General features: G+C 38.5%; 2 protein-coding genes across 3 annotated transcripts; both read right to left on the bottom strand.

Annotated features, from left to right (window-relative positions):
* Window positions 1-182: 182 nt before the first annotated feature.
* On the bottom strand, window positions 183-6,812 carry LOC122358350 (interferon-induced GTP-binding protein Mx-like). 2 transcript variants are annotated; one of them, XM_043258138.1, is made up of 7 exons: window positions 6,683-6,812; window positions 6,344-6,393; window positions 5,105-5,313; window positions 4,816-4,950; window positions 4,564-4,718; window positions 1,450-1,502; window positions 183-1,241 (listed from the first exon to the last, which is right to left on the bottom strand). In XM_043258138.1, exons 2-6 carry the CDS (start codon window positions 6,388-6,390, stop codon window positions 1,491-1,493), a joined length of 558 nt encoding a protein of 185 aa, XP_043114073.1. In that variant the 5' UTR covers window positions 6,391-6,393; window positions 6,683-6,812; the 3' UTR covers window positions 183-1,241; window positions 1,450-1,490. The 2 variants fall into 2 exon arrangements, with proteins under 2 accessions (XP_043114073.1, XP_043114072.1); XM_043258137.1 differs by having other exon boundaries at window positions 6,679-6,811.
* A 12,036-nt stretch (window positions 6,813-18,848) lies between these two features.
* On the bottom strand, window positions 18,849-19,427 carry LOC122359412 (P2Y purinoceptor 14-like). Its single transcript, XM_043259706.1, has one exon. It carries the CDS (start codon window positions 19,425-19,427, stop codon window positions 18,849-18,851), a length of 579 nt encoding a protein of 192 aa, XP_043115641.1.
* Between the last annotated feature and the right edge of the window lie 2,591 nt (window positions 19,428-22,018).

The following is a 22,018-nucleotide window of genomic DNA, read 5'->3' as shown; positions in this document are numbered from 1 at the left end:
TCACCTCTTTGCCAGTCGCACATCAATTACTATGCATTTAACTAAAATGCTTTCAAATGTGTAATTAAACATAATAAATAGTTTTTATATGTTATTAAGTTTTAATATAATTATGGTAGGAAAGTTACAAAATATCTTCATGGAACATGATCATTAGTTAATAATAACAGTAAGTAATATTATTATGTTAATTTATTTTGCCCAATAACATTTATTTTTTGATTAAACAACTAAAACAAATATACCCCAGTGATGTAAGACTGGTTTTGTGGTTCAGGGTCACAAATAATTTTACTGGGGTCCCTTTATTTCATGTCAATCCTGTAGCCTTTGTAAAATAATGGTACATTCAAGTGACATAACCTCTAGGACTTTACATCATTGTTTTGTCATCATGAAATGGCAGTACTGTTTGGGAGCCCGCATACTAGCTCCTCATACAGATAGGTGCAAAAACTAATCATCGTTTCTTGCACTCCCCCGCAGTGAGACCGAGATTCACGGCTCTGAAAGTCGAGGACTTCAAAGATGACATCTGACCTGAGGGTTGTGGCCAACTCTAAGGCTGAAGGCTGAAGGTCCCAATGGTCGCGAGTGCGAAACACTGGACGCGTATGTCCACAGAGCTATCCTGTGGAGGAAGAGCAACTAGCTGCTCTTCTGCTTTGGCTCCCCTAGTAAGGGTTTTCCAGCAGCCAAGCAGATGTTAAACAGGTGGATAGTGGATGCCATTTTAAAAGGCTATGAGTGCTCTGGTTTCCCGCAGAGGCTAGGTGTCAGGGCCCACTCAATCCTTGGTATGGCGGCCTCCAAGGCCCTGCTATTGGGCGTCTCTATGCAGGAGGTGGCCCACCCCACCACGCGTTCACCCGTTTCTACGGGCCACTCCTGGCTCCTCTGTCTTCCTGCCCTAGACTAAACACTCTGGGCTGGGACTGGCAAGTCTGGGGGCATGGACTCATTCCCCAAAGTGTCATCAACGTGGCTTGAGTTCCTGGAGAGGAACATCTCCAGGCTATGAATGTAACCATGGTTTCTTGAATGAAAGTGACGCTGCATTTCAAGGCCACACTTGCGGCATCCCTGCCCGTCCCCGCTTCATGGCTGAAGTCGGCTGAATTCCATGCGCTCTTATGCTTCCTGCCCCATGACGTCCCCCGTCTTTGGCGTCTCACCATCTTACAGGTCCGATTGCAGATTGAAGGGCATTCCCCAAGCGTCATTGACGCGGCATCTCGTTCCTTCGAGGAACAACAGTTACATTATAAATTGGTTTTGCTCAGCCCTTGTGATAGTTCGCGATTCATATCTAATGTATGATTTGAAAGCAGAGAACGATCATCTACAAACACGACACACATGTAAGATTAAGTTTCTTTTATATTTCAGTTAACCACCAAAATGAGGATGCTGAGGTTGACGAGAAAATAAAACAAGATCTAAGAGTACCTTAGAATTTGGAGTACTGGATTTACTAAGCATACCACACATCAGACATCTGACTGAAACAGAAACAAAGCATAAACATAAAAAGGAAATATGCACATTAGTTTATTCCGTTTCTGGGAAATCAAGAAATTACTGTTAGTTGAATATAAACTGATAAGAGGACTTGCAGTGCAGTATTTACTTGGACACAAGATTAATAAACAATTTTTCACTTCAAAAAGAAAATAATAAAAGATGTAAAGTCAAGCAATGGCTGCAAGATCTGCTTTTTAGTGAGATGGACAGGAAAATATCTTTGAAATATGTTGACACAGTTGGCACAGTGCTCAAATCATGTATTTCAGTAAATGCACACATACTGTAATAAAATATTACTCAGGAAAATATAAGTACTTTTGTTCAGTTCTACAGAAATGTATTTAACCCTGTGATGTACTATATGGGTCCCAACTGAGTTTATTTTTTTCTATATCTTTTCAATAAATTAATTTAATAATCCAGAATTCCTGGAATTCGTCAAATAACTTGGTCATCACAAATTCTTATTTTTAGTTTTTCTTTTTTACTTTTTGAATAAAATGTTTGCATAACTAACCCTCTTATGCACAACATAGGTCTAAAATGACCCGTATTAATTTACAATATTTCTTCATTTATGCCTGAGTGATTCTTTGCTTAATTTTTGAAAAAAATTTATTTGATCATTTATTATTTCAGGTATTCATTAAATATCTTTTTTTTATTTTCACCGATCATTTTATTTATTTTTCCTTTTGCACAGGTTTTATTTAAAAATATTTTTAAAGTGTAATATGTTTAAAATATTATAAACAAATGAAATTTTGCAGATAATAGGGTAGGGTGGGGGTTGGGGACCATAAACAAAGCTGTTGATGTGACCACAAATATTTGATGATGAAATGAAATATTATCCATTTTACTCAACCTGAGGGCTATTGAATGATTGATAACTAACTTTCTGGCAGAGTTTAACACATTCTCACTTCTCATTTGTCACATATTGCGGCTTGGTTAGAGGACCCTTTTATGTTGATACCTGATTGCACTCATCACATATGGGTAATAATACATAATACACACATGGTATCACTCACAGGGAATCAACCATATGGACACCTAGTCAAGTGCAGAGGCTGAATGGAAACTGGGCAAGATAACACCAACACTGGGCCTGGTGTCAGACTGATTCGCTTAGTCTTACTGCTGGGGGTACTGGTGAATGCCCGACCAGGGTTCACCTTTCTGTGTGCCAACGCATGAGAAGAAGCAAAACTCTGAGTGGAGTGAGCTCTCACTTCCAGGGGGCGTGGCTCACCTTGAGAATGGTATCCCCAGGCGATGGCATCCACTATCTGTTGAGCCATCCTCTGCTTAGAGACAGCCTTCCTTTCTGCTGACCTCCGAAACAGACAAAGAGCTACTCAGAGCTTCTGAAGCTTAGTCATATATCTAGGCCAGGGTCCCAGAACACTGTGAGAGTAGGCTGAAACCAACACAAGGCACCCATTTTCCCCGATCATCTTGATGGAGGTGAGTGAGGTAAGGAGCACTGCCTTAGCAGACAGGAACCTAAGCTCAACTGACTCAGGTGGCTCAAAAGAATCCCTTTGAAAGCCAGCCAGAAGAACAGAGAGGTCTCAGGAAGGCACTACGGGTGACCTATTGGGATTTCACCTCCTGGCACTCCTCATGACGAGATTGTGCTTTCTGGAAAGAAGCACTACTCTAGTCGAAAAATATTTGGGGATCCTCTCTGCGAAAGGAACACCAATCAGCGAACAGACTTCACCTCAGTGGATAGACCATGAGCTGAAGGTACGGTACCGGTACCATAACCGTCTCGAGACTCGGGAGTGAAGTCAGTGTTGAAGTGGTCTCATATGGAGCAATCCAAGTGGTGCGACAGTGGCTGCGGATGCCTTATGTCCCAGGAACCTCTGAAAATGTTTCAGTGGGACAACCATCCTGCCTCTGAGGGAACTCAGGCAGTTCAGCAGTGACTGAGTGCACTTCTCTAAAAGACACACCATCAACTCCACACAGGAAAAGAGATTCACTGCACAAGGAAGAGCTTGCTCTTTTCACAGTTGACCTGAAGACCAAACTGGCTGAGGTGCCAGAGAACCAGGTCCCTGTGATTGCACAACTGTTCTCGATAGCGGGCCATGATGAGCGAGTTGTCTGGATAGTTGAGGATCTTGATGCCCACCTCCCGTAGTGGGGCAAGGGTGCATTCTGTGACCTTTGTGAAAACATGGGGGCGCAGGGAAAGCCCGGAGGGGGGTACTTTGTACTGCCAAGCTCAACTCTTGATCGCAAACCAAAGAAACAGTCTGTGTCGAGGAAGAATCGAGACATGGAAGTATTCATCCTTTAGGTTGACCGCTGCAAACCAATCCTGGGGCTAAACCCATTTGGTAAAACATTTCTAACAGGAACTTGTGAAGAGCCCTGTTCAAAACACGCAGGTGCAGGATTGTCCAAAGGCCACATCAAACTAAATTGCATAACTGAGTCAGTTTGTCCAGATGAGCCATAAAAATGGGTTGTGTAGCATAGGCCACATGCCCAATCTCAGCTCGAGTCACTGATCTGCCTCTCTGGGGGGGTCGCCATCGAATGGAACATGACTTGTTTGTACTGCTTTTATACAGCTTATGGTCAGGTTTTGCAATAAATGCCTGTGACTGCACTTATATTTGCCTGTGTGTGTTTTATATTGTTCAGAAGTGGGTAGAGGTGGGGTTAGGTTCTCCAATGAAAATATTAATTGTATATGCAAATCATTAAATTAAGACAAACAAATGAAAACAACGGATGACCTTCACATCAAAAAGTGACACCAAATGCTCCTGACCAAGCAGCAATAACTGATGACTTGGAGTGAGAATGTGTTGTTTAACCATGTTGTTCAAATTATACTGTCACTGTAGGCTCAAATCAGCCTGCATTGTTTTTTTTTCATATTTTGAAAGCAGTTTAAGTAATTATTCCCAAGGATGCACCATATCCTGAATTTTGTTTTACATATTTTAGTTGGGCAAGCTATTGTCTTATTAAAAAACAAGTAAAACTGTCTCAGTTTGCACTCACCTGATCTCCAATGTCTTCAGGTTGATCTTGCACAGGTACACGGGTTATACCAGGTAGATCAATCAAAGTGAGGTCACAAACATCAGGAGATGAAATCTCTAAAGTGATGAGTTCATCACAGATTCCAACCGTATTTCCAGCAAGCTTGTTTTGAGCTGTTAAAAAGTAGATAAAATGTAGTTTTTTCCACTGTGATTGGATTTAATTTATTTTATTTAAATTAAACATTTTATGATTTCTTTTGATTCTCACCTTCTCTAACAAGCTTATCCACTTTTAATGGGTCATTAAAGGTCTCTCTGTGACCATTATAACAAATGACCCCTGACCATGGTCCATTTTTGAGCTTCTGCAATTTCAGCTCTAGAGGACAGCGGGTAACAATACCTTAAAGAAAAGTTATTAAGAAGTTATTGTCAAGGAGGAGTTCTCAAATCTTGTTTATTTCCTCAATTAAATTAGATGCATTGACAAAGAAATGTTTCCCTTTTTTGTTGAGTATATATACAAATAGGCACTGAAAGTAAAGAAAACCTCATACCACTTCCTCGAGGTAGAGCTACTCCAGAAAGTGCCTCCAAAACAGAGCTCTTTCCAGAACTCTGATCTCCCACCACTGCAATGGATGGTAAACCAATATCTTCATCAAGGCCGATCAACCTCAGAGAGTCGATCAACTCAATCAAAGGCCGAACAGACTCAATGAAATGACTGTGAAATGCTCCATGCATTTGTGAATCTAAAAACGACCTTTATAATTCAAACATCAAAAGAAGAAAATAAACAGTAAAATTATTTATATCATCAGTTGGAGGTTTTACAGTGCCAAAAAACAGTACTTCACTGGAACAGTTTAGTCAAGTGCACTCTGGGATGTGAAAGAGAGCATGCATGTCAGGTTAACATCGAACAACACCATTTTGAGAAGCTGCAATTTTCTCAGGTAAGAAAAGATTTAAAGTGTAAAGTTCATCATTTAATGTTTGTGTCCAGGAGAATTTTGAGATTTCATGGAAGAAAAAAAGTGCTTATATTAAAAAATGGTTAGTTCCATTCCTTGATTCTTATTGGTTAGCAGCTGTGTTTTACACACAATACAGCACGTCTATGACTGCTTCACTGAGCAAAATGAGCAAAGTTTGTATAGGTTTGTAACAACGTGGTAGAGAATAAATTAGGAGCATATTTATTTTTTTAGAAATTGGTTTAGTAGAAATGGAGTTTACATACAAATGCTCATTCTTTCACACTTCTAATAAATGTTATGATAGTAGAGTTAATGTTATAGTTTATGTGTATTGCCATACCAGAATAGTTTGTAAAGAAGCAATTAATGTATACTGTTTGAATAATAACGAATACTGTTTTTCTGTAATATTTTTATGCAATATAAAATGTACCAAACATCTAATTTGATCCTAAAAGTTATACCCAACAATTGTTTAATGCTTCATTTTTAAACTATACATTCTTTTTATATGCAGCTACTTTTGATTGTTTCTCTTCTTGTTTTTTTTATATAAATATTAAACTTTTAAAAGTCTGTGTGTGTAAAATGCGATTTTAAAATGAACAAGATTTTTAGATTTAATGTAATATATATATATATATATATATATATATATATATATATATATATATATATATATATATATATATATATAAAATTGAAATGTATGATCTTTATTTTATTTCTCATAGTGATTTTAGTTGTAAAGACATTTGAGACAAGAGTACATATATACATACAAATCAAGTTGAAATTATATCAATTATGTACCTCTCGTCGCCCTGGAAATCATGGTCAAATTTTCTCTCCTCATCCATTGTCTAAAAAAAAAAGTACATTGAAATTAGATTACATTAAAAATGGTTAACTGCAATAGTTAACAACATCACTACATGTCTAGCTGTAAGAAACAGCATAATCATGCAAAATAATGTGCAACCAATAGCCATGAATACTTTATCATAAAAAAAAACTAATAAATGCCTCCATTTGATTGCATTATTTTTTTTAGATATACTGTTCATTCAACTGATAAGTTTTAGTAGTAAACCAAAATTAGAATTAAAACAACAACAATAAAAGAATTGGACAAGTCAGATTTTTACCTACGTTAGGTGCTTATCCTTCAAATCTCAGTTCCTTTTTAAATGTCCCAAAAAACCATTACAGCATATTATATATCCCTAAAACAGGAAATCTAAGTAGTGTTCACTGATTGGTTGCAAACCTAAGCTAACAGTTTTTACCAAAAAAAAAAAAAAAGTTATCACATGGCTAAATTTCCACTATTTCCCCTCCTTAACAGCGACAAATAACTTCCTTCTCCTTTGCCAGTTGCATATAATTCATATTTTATATAATTCAATACAAATATAGTTAAAAAAAATTGTAGTATACACATCCCTTTGGTTTGAAGTAGTGAAATCTTAATAGTGAATCTGTGGACCTTTACACGTAAAATAATATTACTCTAAAAATAACTGCAATAGACACAACATTAAAAGAGCACAAACACCACTGAATGTGTAGCAGTAAGAAAAACACAGTCAAAGCATAATCATATTTAACGCTACTGTTAATTCAACAGACAACTTTTATCAACGGTATGTACACCAAGAAAATTTATACATACACACACACACACACATTAAAACGAGAACAATAATAGATAATAGATAATAAAAGGAGCAAGCAATCTAAGTTGATAATTTTGTAAAATTCAGCCATTTTCTCCTTTTTAACTGTTCCAAATGTTTATATAAATTCCTCCTTCACCTCTTTGCCAGTCGCACATCAATTACTATGCATTTAACTAAAATGCTTTCAAATGTGTAATTAAACATAATAAATAGTTTTTATATGTTATTAAGTTTTAATATAATTATGGTAGGAAAGTTACAAAATATCTTCATGGAACATGATCATTAGTTAATAATAACAGTAAGTAATATTATTATGTTAATTTATTTTGCCCAATAACATTTATTTTTTGATTAAACAACTAAAACAAATATACCCCAGTGATGTAAGACTGGTTTTGTGGTTCAGGGTCACAAATAATTTTACTGGGGTCCCTTTATTTCATGTCAATCCTGTAGCCTTTGTAAAATAATGGTACATTCAAGTGACATAACCTCTAGGACTTTACATCATTGTTTTGTCATCATGAAATGGCAGTACTGTTTGGGAGCCCGGATACTAGCTCCTCATACAGATAGGTGCAAAAACTAATCATCGTTTCTTGCACTCCCCAGCAGTGAGACCGAGATTCACGGCTCTGAAAGTCGAGGACTTCAAAGATGACATCTGACCTGAGGGTTGTGGCCAACTCTAAGGCTGAAGGCTGAAGGTCCCAATGGTCGCGAGTGCGAAACACTGGACGCGTATGTCCACAGAGCTATCCTGTGGAGGAAGAGCAACTAGCTGCTCTTCTGCTTTGGCTCTAGTAAGGGTTTTCCAGCAGCCAAGCAGATGTTAAACAGGTGGATAGTGGATGCCATTTTAAAAGGCTATGAGTGCTCTGGTTTCCCGCAGAGGCTAGGTGTCAGGGCCCACTCAATCCTTGGTATGGCGGCCTCCAAGGCCCTGCTATTGGGCGTCTCTATGCAGGAGGTGGCCCACCCCACCACGCGCTGCTCACCCGTTTCTACGGGCCACTCCTGGCTCCTCTGTCTTCCTGCCCTAGACTAAACACTCTGGGCTGGGACTGGCAAGTCTGGGGGCATGGACTCATTCCCCAAAGTGTCATCAACGTGGCTTGAGTTCCTGGAGAGGAACATCTCCAGGCTATGAATGTAACCATGGTTTCTTGAATGAAAGTGACGCTGCATTTCAAGGCCACACTTGCGGCATCCTGCCCGCGTCCGCTTCATGGCTGAAGTCGGCTGAATTCCATGCGCTCTTATGCTTCCTGCCCCATGACGTCCCCCGTCTTTGGCGTCTCACCATCTTACAGGTCCGATTGCAGATTGAAGGGCATTCCCCAAGCGTCATTGACGCGGCATCTCGTTCCTTCGAGGAACAACAGTTACATTATAAATTGGTTTTGCTCAGCCCTTGTGATAGTTCGCGATTCATATCTAATGTATGATTTGAAAGCAGAGAACGATCATCTACAAACACGACACACATGTAAGATTAAGTTTCTTTTATATTTCAGTTAACCACCAAAATGAGGATGCTGAGGTTGACGAGAAAATAAAACAAGATCTAAGAGTACCTTAGAATTTGGAGTACTGGATTTACTAAGCATACCACACATCAGACATCTGACTGAAACAGAAACAAAGCATAAACATAAAAAGGAAATATGCACATTAGTTTATTCCGTTTCTGGGAAATCAAGAAATTACTGTTAGTTGAATATAAACTGATAAGAGGACTTGCAGTGCAGTATTTACTTGGACACAAGATTAATAAACAATTTTTCACTTCAAAAAGAAAATAATAAAAGATGTAAAGTCAAGCAATGGCTGCAAGATCTGCTTTTTAGTGAGATGGACAGGAAAATATCTTTGAAATATGTTGACACAGTTGGCACAGTGCTCAAATCATGTATTTCAGTAAATGCACACATACTGTAATAAAATATTACTCAGGAAAATATAAGTACTTTTGTTCAGTTCTACAGAAATGTATTTAACCCTGTGATGTACTATATGGGTCCCAACTGAGTTTATTTTTTTCTATATCTTTTCAATAAATTAATTTAATAATCCAGAATTCCTGGAATTCGTCAAATAACTTGGTCATCACAAATTCTTATTTTTAGTTTTTCTTTTTTACTTTTTGAATAAAATGTTTGCATAACTAACCCTCTTATGCACAACATAGGTCTAAAATGACCCGTATTAATTTACAATATTTCTTCATTTATGCCTGAGTGATTCTTTGCTTAATTTTTGAAAAAAATTTATTTGATCATTTATTATTTCAGGTATTCATTAAATATCTTTTTTTTATTTTCACCGATCATTTTATTTATTTTTCCTTTTTGCACAGGTTTTATATTTGTACATCAAATTTTACAGACAGGGGCCAAAAAGAAAGAAATCTTTATGTTTTGTCTGAAAGAAAAAAAAAAAAGTCATGTAAACCTAGGATGGCTTGGGGGTGCGTAATATATAGGCTAATTTTAAGTTCTGGGTGAACTATTCCTTTAATAGTGGAAAGATTATATTGGAAAATATTTTCATGAAGTTAAGTTTCCTTAATATTTCAGTTAACCACCAAGATGAGGATGTTGTGGTTCTGAAGAAAAATTTTATTACATGTTTTATATAGACATGAGAAAGAAAACAAGAAGTAAGAGCACCCTGGTAAGAGCACCCCAGAGTACTGGATTCAGTTTGCTAGGCATACCACACATCAGACACATGTGATTGAAACAAAAACCAAGCAAAAACATAAAACACATTAGTTTATCTGGTTTCAGGGAAAACAAAAAATTCCTGGGGAGTTAGTTGAACACAAACTGATAAGAGGACAAACTTGCACTACAAGAATATATATACAACAATTTTACACTAAGTCAGGCAATGATAGGCAGGAAACTTTTGGTGCAAAAAGTGCTCAAATCATGTATTTCAGTAAATGCAAACATACTGTAATATATAGTATTAATATAAAATACTAAAATAAACTGATTTCAAAAGACCACAAAACCACAAACAAACCACAAAAAAAAAAAAAACCACAAAGACAAGTACACCAGTGATGACAGAGTTAAAGATGTATCAGATCAAATGTAAAATACATTGTTGGAAAAGGAATTCATGCACTGAATTGCTGCTTCCCTTCATAGCCTAGGGAAGCTTGCTCATTACCTCTGCGTTGCAAGTTGTTTGGCAAGGCACTTTGATCTACAGGGGTTAGACAGTGAAAATGAAACACTGGCCAATTTAGTGTTGGAGGTTTAATGGCTAAATTTGAGTGGCCAATCTTCATTGATTGCACATTCCACCAGTAAGAGAGTGAATTATCAGAGTAATAGCACAGTTTTGTTTAAAAGTTTGCAATGCACACAACATTATGTGGGACATATTAGAGTTCAAAAGAGGACAGATTGTTGGTGCAAGTCTTGCTGGAACATCTGTGACCCAGACAACAAATCTTTGTGATGTATCGAGAGCCACGGTTTCCAGGGTCAGCATACCACCAAGAAGGACCAACCACATCAACAGGAGTAACTGTGGATGCAAGAGGAAGCGGTCTGAAAGGGGTGTCCAGGTGCTAACCTGGATTGTAACCAAAAAAAATAAAACCACAGCTGCCAAACATTGGTTTCAATGGTGCCAGCAGCATTGTGGAGAAGCCCCAAAGAAGCGTACCTCCCAGACTGTTGCGTGCCCAGAATGAAGCATGGGGGTGGATCAGTGATGGTTTGTGCTACAGTATTATGGCATTCCCTAGTCCCATACTTGTGCTAGATGGGCACGTCACTGCCAAGGACTAACAAACCATTCTGGAGGATGATGTGGAAAGTGAAGGCTATGCAGTATATCAGGATAATAATGCACCGATGCACACAGCAAGACTGGTGACGAGTGGTTTGATGAACATGAAAGTGAAATTGAACATCTCCTATGGCCTGCACAGTCACCAGATCTAAATATTATTGAGCCACTTTGGGGTGTTTTGGAGGAGCGAGTCTGGAAAGGTTTTCCTCCACCAGCATCACTTAGTGACCTGGCCACTATTCTGCTAGAAGAATCCCTCTGGTCACTGTGCAGGACTTGGTATCTGTTATTCCCAAGACGAACTAATGCTGTATTGGCAGCAAAAGGAGGCCCTATAATATACTAATGAATTATTGTCAGGAGTTTACAGTTTCATTGTCCAACCCCTGTCCAACTTTGTCTTTGGGAAGTTTGAAATCCGAGTGCATGAAATCTGTCATTCTCTGAGCTTATGAACTCATTCCAGAGGCTTATACAGTAGACACAGAGGCACCCCTGGGAACTGTCATTGATTTTATTTTTGGTAATTACCTGGCAGGAGAAAAGGTATGCATTGTTACTTGTGCCCATTTGTGCAAGTTGGGTGATGTGGTTGAGCTGTCTCACTTCTTGCTGTCTTTGACATATTCTCCTCTTCTTGCTGTTGAGAAAATCATGGATACTGTTATATCATCAGAAAAGCAAAAAGTGGTTAACACAGCGAGTCCCACAATAATTGTGTTTGATACAGATATGTTAAAATTGTGAAAGAAAGAATTGATACTGCCCAAGAGAACAAGTCTCTTTTTACTTCTTTTGATTCTGGTATCTGATGTGGCTAAGGACATGAACTGTGCATATGTTTGTCAATTATTTATTGATGAGAAAATGTTGTTCAAATACGGATAATGATTTTGTGCGAAATGCTGTATAGCAAGTTTTTGTTCCGTCTCCTTATCTTCAACATATCTTATGTCTTGCACATGATCATCAGCTGACTGGTCACCTAGGAGTTACAAAAACTTACATTAGAATCTTAAGGCATTTCTTCTGGTCAAAACTGAAAAGGGATGTGGTAAAGTACTGGCATGCTTGTTATAATTGCCAACTAGTCGGAAAGCCAAATCAGGTAATTCCACCTGCTCTACTGTCTCCCATATCAGTAATCAGAGAGCTTTTTAGCACATAATTGTGGACTATGTGTGGGCCTGCTGACGAACACAAAATTGGGTAACCAATTTTTGTTAACTATAAAGTGTACGGCTATTAGATTTATGAAAGCAATTCCAACCAGGAAGATGTGCTTTACATTTTGCAGTTGTTCCACAGCTAAAAGACTTTTCCAAAACAGAGAGTAATTACAGAATCGCCTCTCCTATGCAGCAGCTGATGTTCCCAGGTGCCATGGTAGATCAATAGACTAACAGTTACCTTACTCCAGAGTTCAATAATTTTGTTTTATACATCACCTCAGAAAAGCAAATTCTTCTGTCAGACACTTATAATAAATCTAGTATGAAAGCTAACATGGTATAGTATGGTATACTGTGTAGGTCTTCAAATCTACAGCATAATGTAATTTTTTTTACTTTTTACTGTTAAGTGTTTTTTTTTTTCAATCTAAATCACATTATGTGCCAATTAATTGATAAAGGTAATCTCAAAATAACAAAATAACAACAGATGTTTTCCAGATCAAGAGATCTTTAACAGACATCTTGCAGACGTACGTGTGCTATCTGGGAAATTTAAATAATCACACCATTATATAAATTTTTCTACCAGCAAGGGATAGTTCTAAAAACAAAATACATGCAGTATTTTTCATACGCATCTGACAGACTGAACAATGCTTCTATTTTAGCCTTGCTGATGAGGTTAGCTTATTTTAGCTAGTTGTTTGCTCTGTAAATTCTGTTCAACAGCATTAATTTGAAGATGGTAGCCTAGTTTTTCAGTCGACTGAATATATAAATGCGTTTCAGGTGCTCCGTCCACATTTCTGAATAAGCACTGTAGCGTATTCTTCAACCATTCAGGTATGTCTGTGACCCTTATCAGGGGCTGCTAAAATTACATTTTAAAACCAGTTAGGGCTAGAAATTCGTCTTAATATTTACAAGTAAATCTGGGTTAAAATGTGTTGTTTTAACGCACTTTACTGAGATTGTAAGTATAATATTATTACATTACTCCCAACACTGGTCATGACGTCGCAGTTTCTACTGGCAACATCTCAAAATTATACAAGTATACACAACTTTCATTTTTCCAGTTGCCAAGACTTTGGTCACCGGATTACGTTGAGCAACATTCAGATAAATCAGGAGGATAACTTACAAAGCAGTCTTTTGTGGTGGAAGTGATGGTTCTACCATACTTGTAACAAGGTGCAGAGTTTTAGCTATATGGAGTGCACACAAGACTTGAAAATGCTCTGATATATCTCCAATTTGCTGCGAAACCGTTAACATTAATTCCATGTGACAGTATTCAAACTAGGGTATGATTTTGATAATGAGTAGGTCCTGATATGTATTGTCTGACATTTTACTTTTCGAGTGGTGAAGTCGAACATCATTAGTGCCAACTAATAACAATCTCATATATTTAGCATTAGCCAGCAATTTTAAATTTGCAAATTTATCAGGCACTCTGGCTCCCATGACCCACCTATGGTCATGAGCTTTGGGTCCTGGATACAAGCGGCTGAAATGAGTTTCCTCCATAGGGTGACTGGGCGCTCCCTTAGAGATAGGGTGAGGAGCTCAGTCGTTGGGGAGGAGCTTGGAGTAGACCCGCTGCTCCTCCACATCGAGAGAGGCCAGCTGAGGTGGCTCGGGCATCTGTTCCGGATGCCTCCCGGAAGCCTCCTAATGGAGGCATGTCCCACTGGGAGGAGGCCCCGGGGATCTAAGACACGCTGGAAGGACTATGTCTCTCGGCTGGCCTGGGAGTGCCTCGGTGTTCCCCGGAAGAGCTGAAGGAAGTGTCTGGGGAGAGGGAAGTCTGCTTAGACTGTTGACTGAATATTAGTAATGAAAACAATGTGTACCATGTTGATTTTTTTACAGATGCTCATTAGATTTGCACTTAAGCCTGAACAGACAGCGAATGAGTGAGTGATCAACTGATCGCGAGTGATTACCCGTGTCTGTCATTCAGGACAAGTCATGTATATTTGTGAAAGTCATGTCCAAAGAAAGTGAAATCTCTCTTAGAATCAATGCATTGCTAGTCAGCTCAGCCGCTCAATGACCTGAATTGTTAAGTCGTAATTTTTGTTTTCTTTTGTGCACCAAAAGTATTCTTGTAGCTTTGTAAAATTACAGTTGTACTACTGATGTCACTTTTTACATAACTATTTTACTGATGTCATTTGTACAATTCTGGACTTTGATTATGGTAGGACCCTTGCTGACTATGGCAGGGTCAAAGCTCTCGGATTTCATTAAAATATCAGAATTTGTGTTCTGAAGATGAACAAAGGTCATACAGGTGTGGAATGACATGAGGGTAAGCAACTAATGACAGAATTTCCATTTTCGGGTGAATTTTTCTTTCGAGTTGAAGTCACTTGAGTTCTCAAGCCCCTTTTTAGGTGACATAAAGAAAAATAAGTTTAAACTTAATAGTGTAAAGATATATATTTAATTTAAATAAACTTAAATTAACTAATTAAATGAAATTTCTTTAATGTTTCAGTTAACAACCAAATAGGAGGCTGTTGGGTTAATAAAAATATCATTATGTTTTATGTTGAAATAAAAAGAGAACTAAGAGTATTAGAGTCTGAGGCACCGATGTGTGGTGTGACTAGCAAACCTCATCCCGAGACATCTGACTGAAACAGAAACAACGATAGTTGAGCAAAAACTTGAAGACATCAACACATTAGGTTATTTTGTTAATGGGGAAAAATAGAATTACAATAAAAAATACATATACTATCTACAAGATGTGGTTTCACTGTGATGCACAAGACAAATTTCTGTAAAACAGAGTATACTCCGAAGTACTTACATAAAAATACACATACTGATTTAAAATACAATGCATTTAAATGTTTTTCTTATATTATTTTCTGTAATTATTTTCTGTTACTTAGTAGGGAGAACAAAATAATAGAAATAAACAATGGAAATTGTGTTTTTCATTTAAGATGATCTTTATACTAAATTCACCATATGAAGGGCACCCATATATTTAGTTTGTTTTTCAAAAAACACAAAGTTGTCAAAAGACAACTGCTTTCAGAATTAACTTTTTTTTTACATTAATTCACTTTACAAAAAAAATTAATTCTCTTAAACAAAGCGATCTTTTCTAAGTCAATTGAGGGTATTTTAGACAAGCCATGTTAATGAAATATATATCAAACGTATCATAAGCAGATCTAACTGAAGCCAGTTCGAGTCCTGATCAATGGTAATTTCCACATCGCACCCCAACCCTCTCTCCCACTCACTGTCACTCTTAACTGTCCTATCTGATAAAAGTCAGAAAAAATAACATTTGGAAAATAAATATTTCTACACAGCCTCCCAGTGTTGAAGTAAAAAAAATATGAATAGGCTGTCATTGGTGCAAATTCTTAGTTTTTTTGTAAACCATTTATTTGGAAGAAAACTTTTGGTCTCATAAAAAGATTGGCCTCCATCTTTTTATTCTTGCTAAGGCTTGCATAGCAGGTGCTGCGACAATTCCTGATGGCCTGGTTCTTGACTTGGCAAATAGGGCAAGGCCTGAAATTCAGGAACTTCAGGAACTGTCCTTGACTTTGACTAGAGGAAGGTGGGACATGTGTTACTGTGAGTTTAATCACATCTAGACAAGATCAGCTTTCCGAAAATGGATAGTTTATCTAGGCTAATCTACTGTCCAGCATACTGCACATTTAATTCATCACGATACTTATCTATTCTTTGTAACTATTTACTGTGGTCAAGCCGGACACGAATTTCTTGCCCCACATGTCCTCAGCGCCATCAAGCTTCTTCGGTGAGACCCCAAATTCATTCTGACTCTTTCGAGATCAATGTTCAACTAAAAGTGGAGGGGACATGGATTACTGCCTTAGCCTTCATTGATTCAGGAGCCGCAGGCAATTTTATTGATACAACGTTTGCTCAATCTAACGGAATCTCTCTCGTTTCTTGCGAAACCCATGTGGCAGTGGCGGCGCTAGATGGGCGTCCACTCGGACCAGGAAATGTGTCAATTGTCACTCAACCCCTAATTCTTCAAGCAAGCCCTCTCCATTCGGAATCAATCCGCTTCTTTGTGATTCACTCTCCCAAACATTGCATCATCCTTGGATTACCCTGGCTTGAGACTCACAACCCCACCATATCCTGGGCCGATCATCAAATAACACATTGGTCATCAAACTGCCACGAGCGCTGCCTAAACACCCCCTTGCATCTATCCCCTTCCAAACCACCTCCCTCTGAAGAAAAAGTCCCCGATTTACCCGAACTTCCTGCTGAATATCAAGATTTAGCCATTGCATTCAGTGAGAGAGGTGCAACCCAACTACCACCTCATCGTCCGTATGATTGCGCCATTGATCTCATGCCTGGATGCATTCCTCAACGTGGTCGTGTCTCTCCCAACCAGAATCGGAGGCTATGAAATCCTACATCGAGGAGGAACTGGCCAAGGGATTCATCCGCCCCTCTACATCACCAGCATCTGCCGGGTTTTTCTTCGTTAAGAAGAAGGATGGAAGCCTTCGGCCCTGCATTGATTATCGCAGTCTGAATGAGGTCACTGTTAAATACCGCAACCCGCTGCAACTCGTACCAGCATCCCTGGAACAACTCCGCAGGGCCAAGTTTTTCACGAAGTTAGACCTCTGAAACGCTTATAACCTGATCTGTATCAGAGAGAGAGATGAATGGAAGACGGCTTTCTCCACAACACCCAGCACTATGAATATCTCGTTATGCCGTTCGGGCTCGCAAACAGTCCGTCTGTGAATGAGGTGTTCAGAGACATGTTAAACCAATTCTTCATCGTTTACATGGACGACATTCTTGTGTACTCAGATAACTTCAATGCTCATGTCAATCACGTCAGGACTGTTCTGCAATGCCTCATTGACAACCAACTATACGCTAAACTTCAGAAATGCGAATTCCACAAGACTCAAGTGGCTTACCTGGGGTATATCATTAGTCCAGAGGGGGTAACGATGGACAAGCACAAGGTCAAAGCAGTCGTGGAGTGGCCTCGCCCTACCACAGTCAAGGAATTACAATGGTTTCTGGGTTTCTCAAATTTTTATCGGAGGTTTATTCGCAATTTCAGTATCATAGCCGCTCCACTCACCTCTCTGGTCAAGAGGAGATCACATCCCCTATCATGGTCACCCGCCAGCATCCAAGCATTCGATCTGCTTAAGGAAAGGTTCACGTCCGCCCCAATACTTCATCACCCAGATCCCAACCTGGAGTTTATAGTAGAGGTTGATGCATGAAATGTGGGTATTGGCGCTGTTTTGTCTCAACGCCATGGGCAGCCAGCAAAACTCTTCCCACTCGTCCAAAGGTTTCAAGAACAAGCGGACCGTCGTCGCCGAGATGGACCGGAATACTCACCTGGCGATTGAGTTTGGCTATCAACCCGGGACCTCCGCCTCCGGCTGCCCTGCAAGAAACTAAGTCCAAGGTACGTGGGTCCCTTCAAAATCATTAATGAAGTTACACTAGTTTCTTACCATCTCGATCTACCTGCTAATTACCGCATTGCTTCTACTTTCCACGTCTCGCTGCTCAAACCCGCCGGTGGTCCGGGAGGAGAGAGGGACCAGGATGAGGTCGCTGCGAACGACACCCCTCCCTTAATCATCGACGGCGAGGAGGCCTACCAGGTTCAGGAAATCCTGGATTCACGGCGCCGAAGCAGGGAGCTGCAGTATCTCATTGACTGGGAGGGCTATGGACCTGAGGAGAGGTCTTGGATACCTGCTCGAGACATTCTCGATCCAGCACTCACTGCTACCTTTCATCACGACCATCCTGACAAACCTGCCCCCAGACCCCGTGGAATACCTCGGCGTTGAACCGCCCTCGCTTCCGGAGCCGCTCGCAGGGAGGGGGCTCTGTCACAAACAGCACCTCTGTGGCTCTCTCCAACCACCACCGGAGGGAGCTCTCACCCGAGTACTGATCGTCAAGGACTTGGGCTGATTAGCCCTGCCAGGTGTTGCCCATTACCACGCCCTATATAATGGACTGCCACACAGACATTCAATGCGAAGTCTTGTTTGTTTCGGCTGCAATTCTGAGCGTTTATTCCTGTGTTTGATTGCCTGTTGCTGACTTAGATTGTGTTTGTTCTTTGATTGTTCTCTCCCTGCCTACCGACCTTTTCCCTGTTATCGTTTACATCTTTTGGATCTCCCTTGTATTGTACCAATTGCTCCTGTTTGACCCTGCCTGCCTGACCACGAATAAACCTTGTCGCATATGGATCCAACTGTCTTTGACCCTTCGTTACATATCCGATCTCTCTGCTCTTATATATATTATATATAGAACATATATTTTATAATAAAAATATAAATAGTATAGTAAGTATAGTAAATCTGCCAATAATTAATATTAGAATTCTAATTTGTTGTTGTTGTTTTACCTATGCAAATAAGTCAGACGCACCGCAATATAAATATGCCAAGGTGGTTTTTTTTTTTTATTTGATTAATTGTGAAACAGAAAATTCACTGCAAACTCACTTGTTTTACACCTATTTTCTTTTGCCAAAGGTATTCATTCTCTGACAACTGCAAAACAACAAAGAAGCACATTACAAATAATACAAAAAACATCCAATCCTCATTTACAGACAGGTAGATGACCTTTAAAATTAAACTGGGATCTGAAGGTCTTGCAAAAGAAAAAGTAAATAAGTGGATCCAAGGAGACGTTTAGTGCTGTGAGTAGGATGGTGAGCTCCTTCAGGATGTAGAACGGCTGGGCTGCTGTACAGTCATGCACCAAGGGTTTGGTGAATATGTATGGCAGTTTCACCAGTTGATAGGGAACGAAGCACACGCAGAAAATGACCACCAGCACTAACATGTTGTGCTTAGACTTCTTGAATGTTCGGCTTCCGAAGCTGACCTGGGAAGAGATCTGAACTTCTCTGAGCTTTTGATGAGTCTTCCAGTATAGCAGAATCAGAGATATGAGGACAGCGATGAAGCTCACAAAGGTCATACAGTGGAAACTTTTGTAGGTCACACTGAGTGGGATATTTTGCCTTGATTCACAGGTAAACGCATCAGGCATTTGATCCCAAAAGTTCTGTAGAAAGAGGATCAAGTAGATGGAGGAGAAGGATAACAAGCACAGCCAAGTTGCAGCAGAAATATAGCGGGCAGTATGAACCATCTGCAGAGCGTTAGTTTCCATTGGCCGTACAATCTTTAGGTACCTGAAAAAACAATACAGAAATAACAAATGCATCATCTTGCAGCTCATATTATTATTATTACAATAACAAATTCTCAATTGATAATTATTCTTTTTTGAGGAATAGAGAGACAGAGATCTAGCATAGCTATTCTTAAACTCGGACCTCATTATTAAAATACAAATCTGATCAGCAGGGACCTTTATTGACTGACATTTCAATTGTTAGCTTTCGAATTTCATGCCATTTGTAATTTTCTCCTAAATTATAGGCTACACTTGTGAAGTCGCAATTCTATATTGGTACAATTTAATCAGGTGATGACTGTTTGACATTTTATTTGTAATTTTTTTGTACTTATTTGTACATGAATAAGCAACCCGTTATTCTTCCATTATTTAATTATGGAAATTAATCCATTTCATTAATTAATCCATTATTTTCTATAATATAACAATCACCATTTATTCCTGACATCTGAGCCCCTGAAGACCTAGAGGAGTACAATTATTTTTGTAAAGAAGGGGACGGGATAATCTCTGATCTGTCTAAATGCTCCTACAGTATGTTCATGCAAATATTTCTGCAGTGTTCTGTACAATATTCGATTGTTCTCTTCTCACTATGCATGTCTAGAGAAAAGTGTTCGATGGAAATAGTCTGATTTGAGATGTTTTTTATGAAGAATTAACATTCTCTATTTGGCTGTTGGACATGATTCATCATATGATCCTCAACAGTGGTGACAATACTTCTTTATTATTCTGCAGTGCATGATGGGAGTTTTTACTACCGTGTTAGTCATGCATTGCAGTATGAAGCATTTTGTAGATTGTCATTGTTGAGATTCATATGCTGACATTATTCATATTCTTGACGTCTGCGTGTGTCTAAAAGCACTAAAGAGTTATTTTTATATGTAAACACATACATACGAAACAACAGCTACTACAAAAAAGCTATCACCAGCCTGGATATAAACAGGACGAGCTCATGTTTAGTATCTCACCGCTAAAAATTTCCAGTATCAATCTCTCTGCTTTACAACAGAACATGTATTGCTACTGCGATAACTAAAGCTAGCACTAAACCATGATAACGGCATCATTTTAACCAATAAAACATCAAAATCTTATCCTCTGTTCTCAATAACAACAGCAGTTCATCACTAAGGCAAAGTCATTTCATAACCAAAGATGAAAAGACTGAAGAATATGAACAATTTAAACAAATGTTCACAGCAAGATGAAAGAGAAAGTCTACTATAGGTAAAACACTTACAAATCTAAACTCAAATTTAAACACATTTAGATATTATCTATATTTTTTATTTCCATTTAAAATAAATGTTTAATTACTGTTAAACTAAGCTGGCTTGTGTAATGAATTAAGGATATATAATTATTATTAAAAAAAAAATAGATTTTTAGAAGATACTAGTGTCCTTTAATTTTTTAGCAATACGAACTGGAGGAGTGGCTTTATTGCATCAGAGATGTGTCTCTTTGCTTGAAGCTGATCTCTTCTCTTCTTAGTTTTTCTTATCAGTTATGTCTATTAGAGTTGTGTGTTACATCTAATGTTGTTAGCCTTGTATTTCAAAGCTACAAAACAGATTTCAATACTTTAATAGGTCGGTGTATTAACATTATAAGAATTAATTAAATTATGGTATTTAACTGTAAATTTAAGTTAAGTAGCAATGCTTTTACTTAAGTACAATGTCTTAGTACAGTTTTCACCACTGCAAATAATGCTTCTGGAAAAGAAAAATGCTGAGAAATTAATTAATGACAAACACGAGTTGCATACCTGTTTGCAGCGATAAAGTCCATGAAGAGAACACTTGCATATGTGTTTAAAAAGAATGCCGTTGCTCCAAAGCTGCAGTGAATATTGGTCATTATGCTTGAATTATTGGCGTAGGCAGCAATGCGCAAAGGTAAACTAATGCATAAGAAGAAGTCAGCTGCGACCAAGTTCTTCATGTAGACTGTGACACTAGACTGAATGTTCTGATTTGAACAGAAATACACCCGCATCATGATGCAGTTCAGCACCAGACTGACGAGAAACAGCAGCGAATATGCAAATATGAAAACCTTATTCGCTGGGAGTTCACAAAGAGCTTGTTCTGTGTTATTCATGCCTGATTTCATGGTGAAAATAGAGAAAGCCGTGAAGTTGCTTGCAGTCACTGGAGACGCCATCTATATATTAAAAAAAAAATAACAAATACATAAAAAACATGATATTTTAAAGAATACAAACAAATAAAAAGCCCAGAAATATTTGGCCATAATTTAATTAATATGTTTTGTTTTGTTGAATGTCCAACACTAGGGGTAGATCTTAGGAGCCAAGACAACTCTAAAATCATTGACATCAAAATGGCCAGTGGTATAACTGGTCATGCACGGGACATCCATGTATAAATAGGTCGAGAAAGCCTCTAAACTCATTCAGTGGCAGTTCAGAGTTTTGGTATCAAAGAACAAGATTTACTGTACATAGCCAAGACCTTCTCTTTCAGCTAGTCACTTCAATGTTGTGGTGAAGTTCTGGCACTAGTCTCTATTCTAAGAGCCTT

The sequence above is a fragment of the Puntigrus tetrazona genome, chromosome 15, assembly GCF_018831695.1.
Source record: "Puntigrus tetrazona isolate hp1 chromosome 15, ASM1883169v1, whole genome shotgun sequence".
Classification (NCBI taxonomy): Eukaryota; Metazoa; Chordata; class Actinopteri; order Cypriniformes; family Cyprinidae; genus Puntigrus; species Puntigrus tetrazona.
Note: the sequence above shows the minus strand (reverse complement) of the source record. Positions and strands in the feature narration are given on the sequence as shown.

Coding starts and splice junctions, on each gene's coding strand:
- LOC122358350 (XM_043258138.1), bottom strand. CDS start 6,390: ATGGATGAGGAGAGAAAATTTGACCATGATTTCCAGGGCGACGAGAG. Junction 4,951..5,104: donor AGCTCTACCTCGAGGAAGTG/GTATGAGGTTTT, acceptor CTTTTCTTTAAG/GTATTGTTACCCGCTGTCCT. Junction 4,719..4,815: donor GGATAAGCTTGTTAGAGAAG/GTGAGAATCAAA, acceptor ACTTTTTAACAG/CTCAAAACAAGCTTGCTGGA.
- LOC122359412 (XM_043259706.1), bottom strand. CDS start 19,427: ATGGAAACTAACGCTCTGCAGATGGTTCATACTGCCCGCTATATTTCT.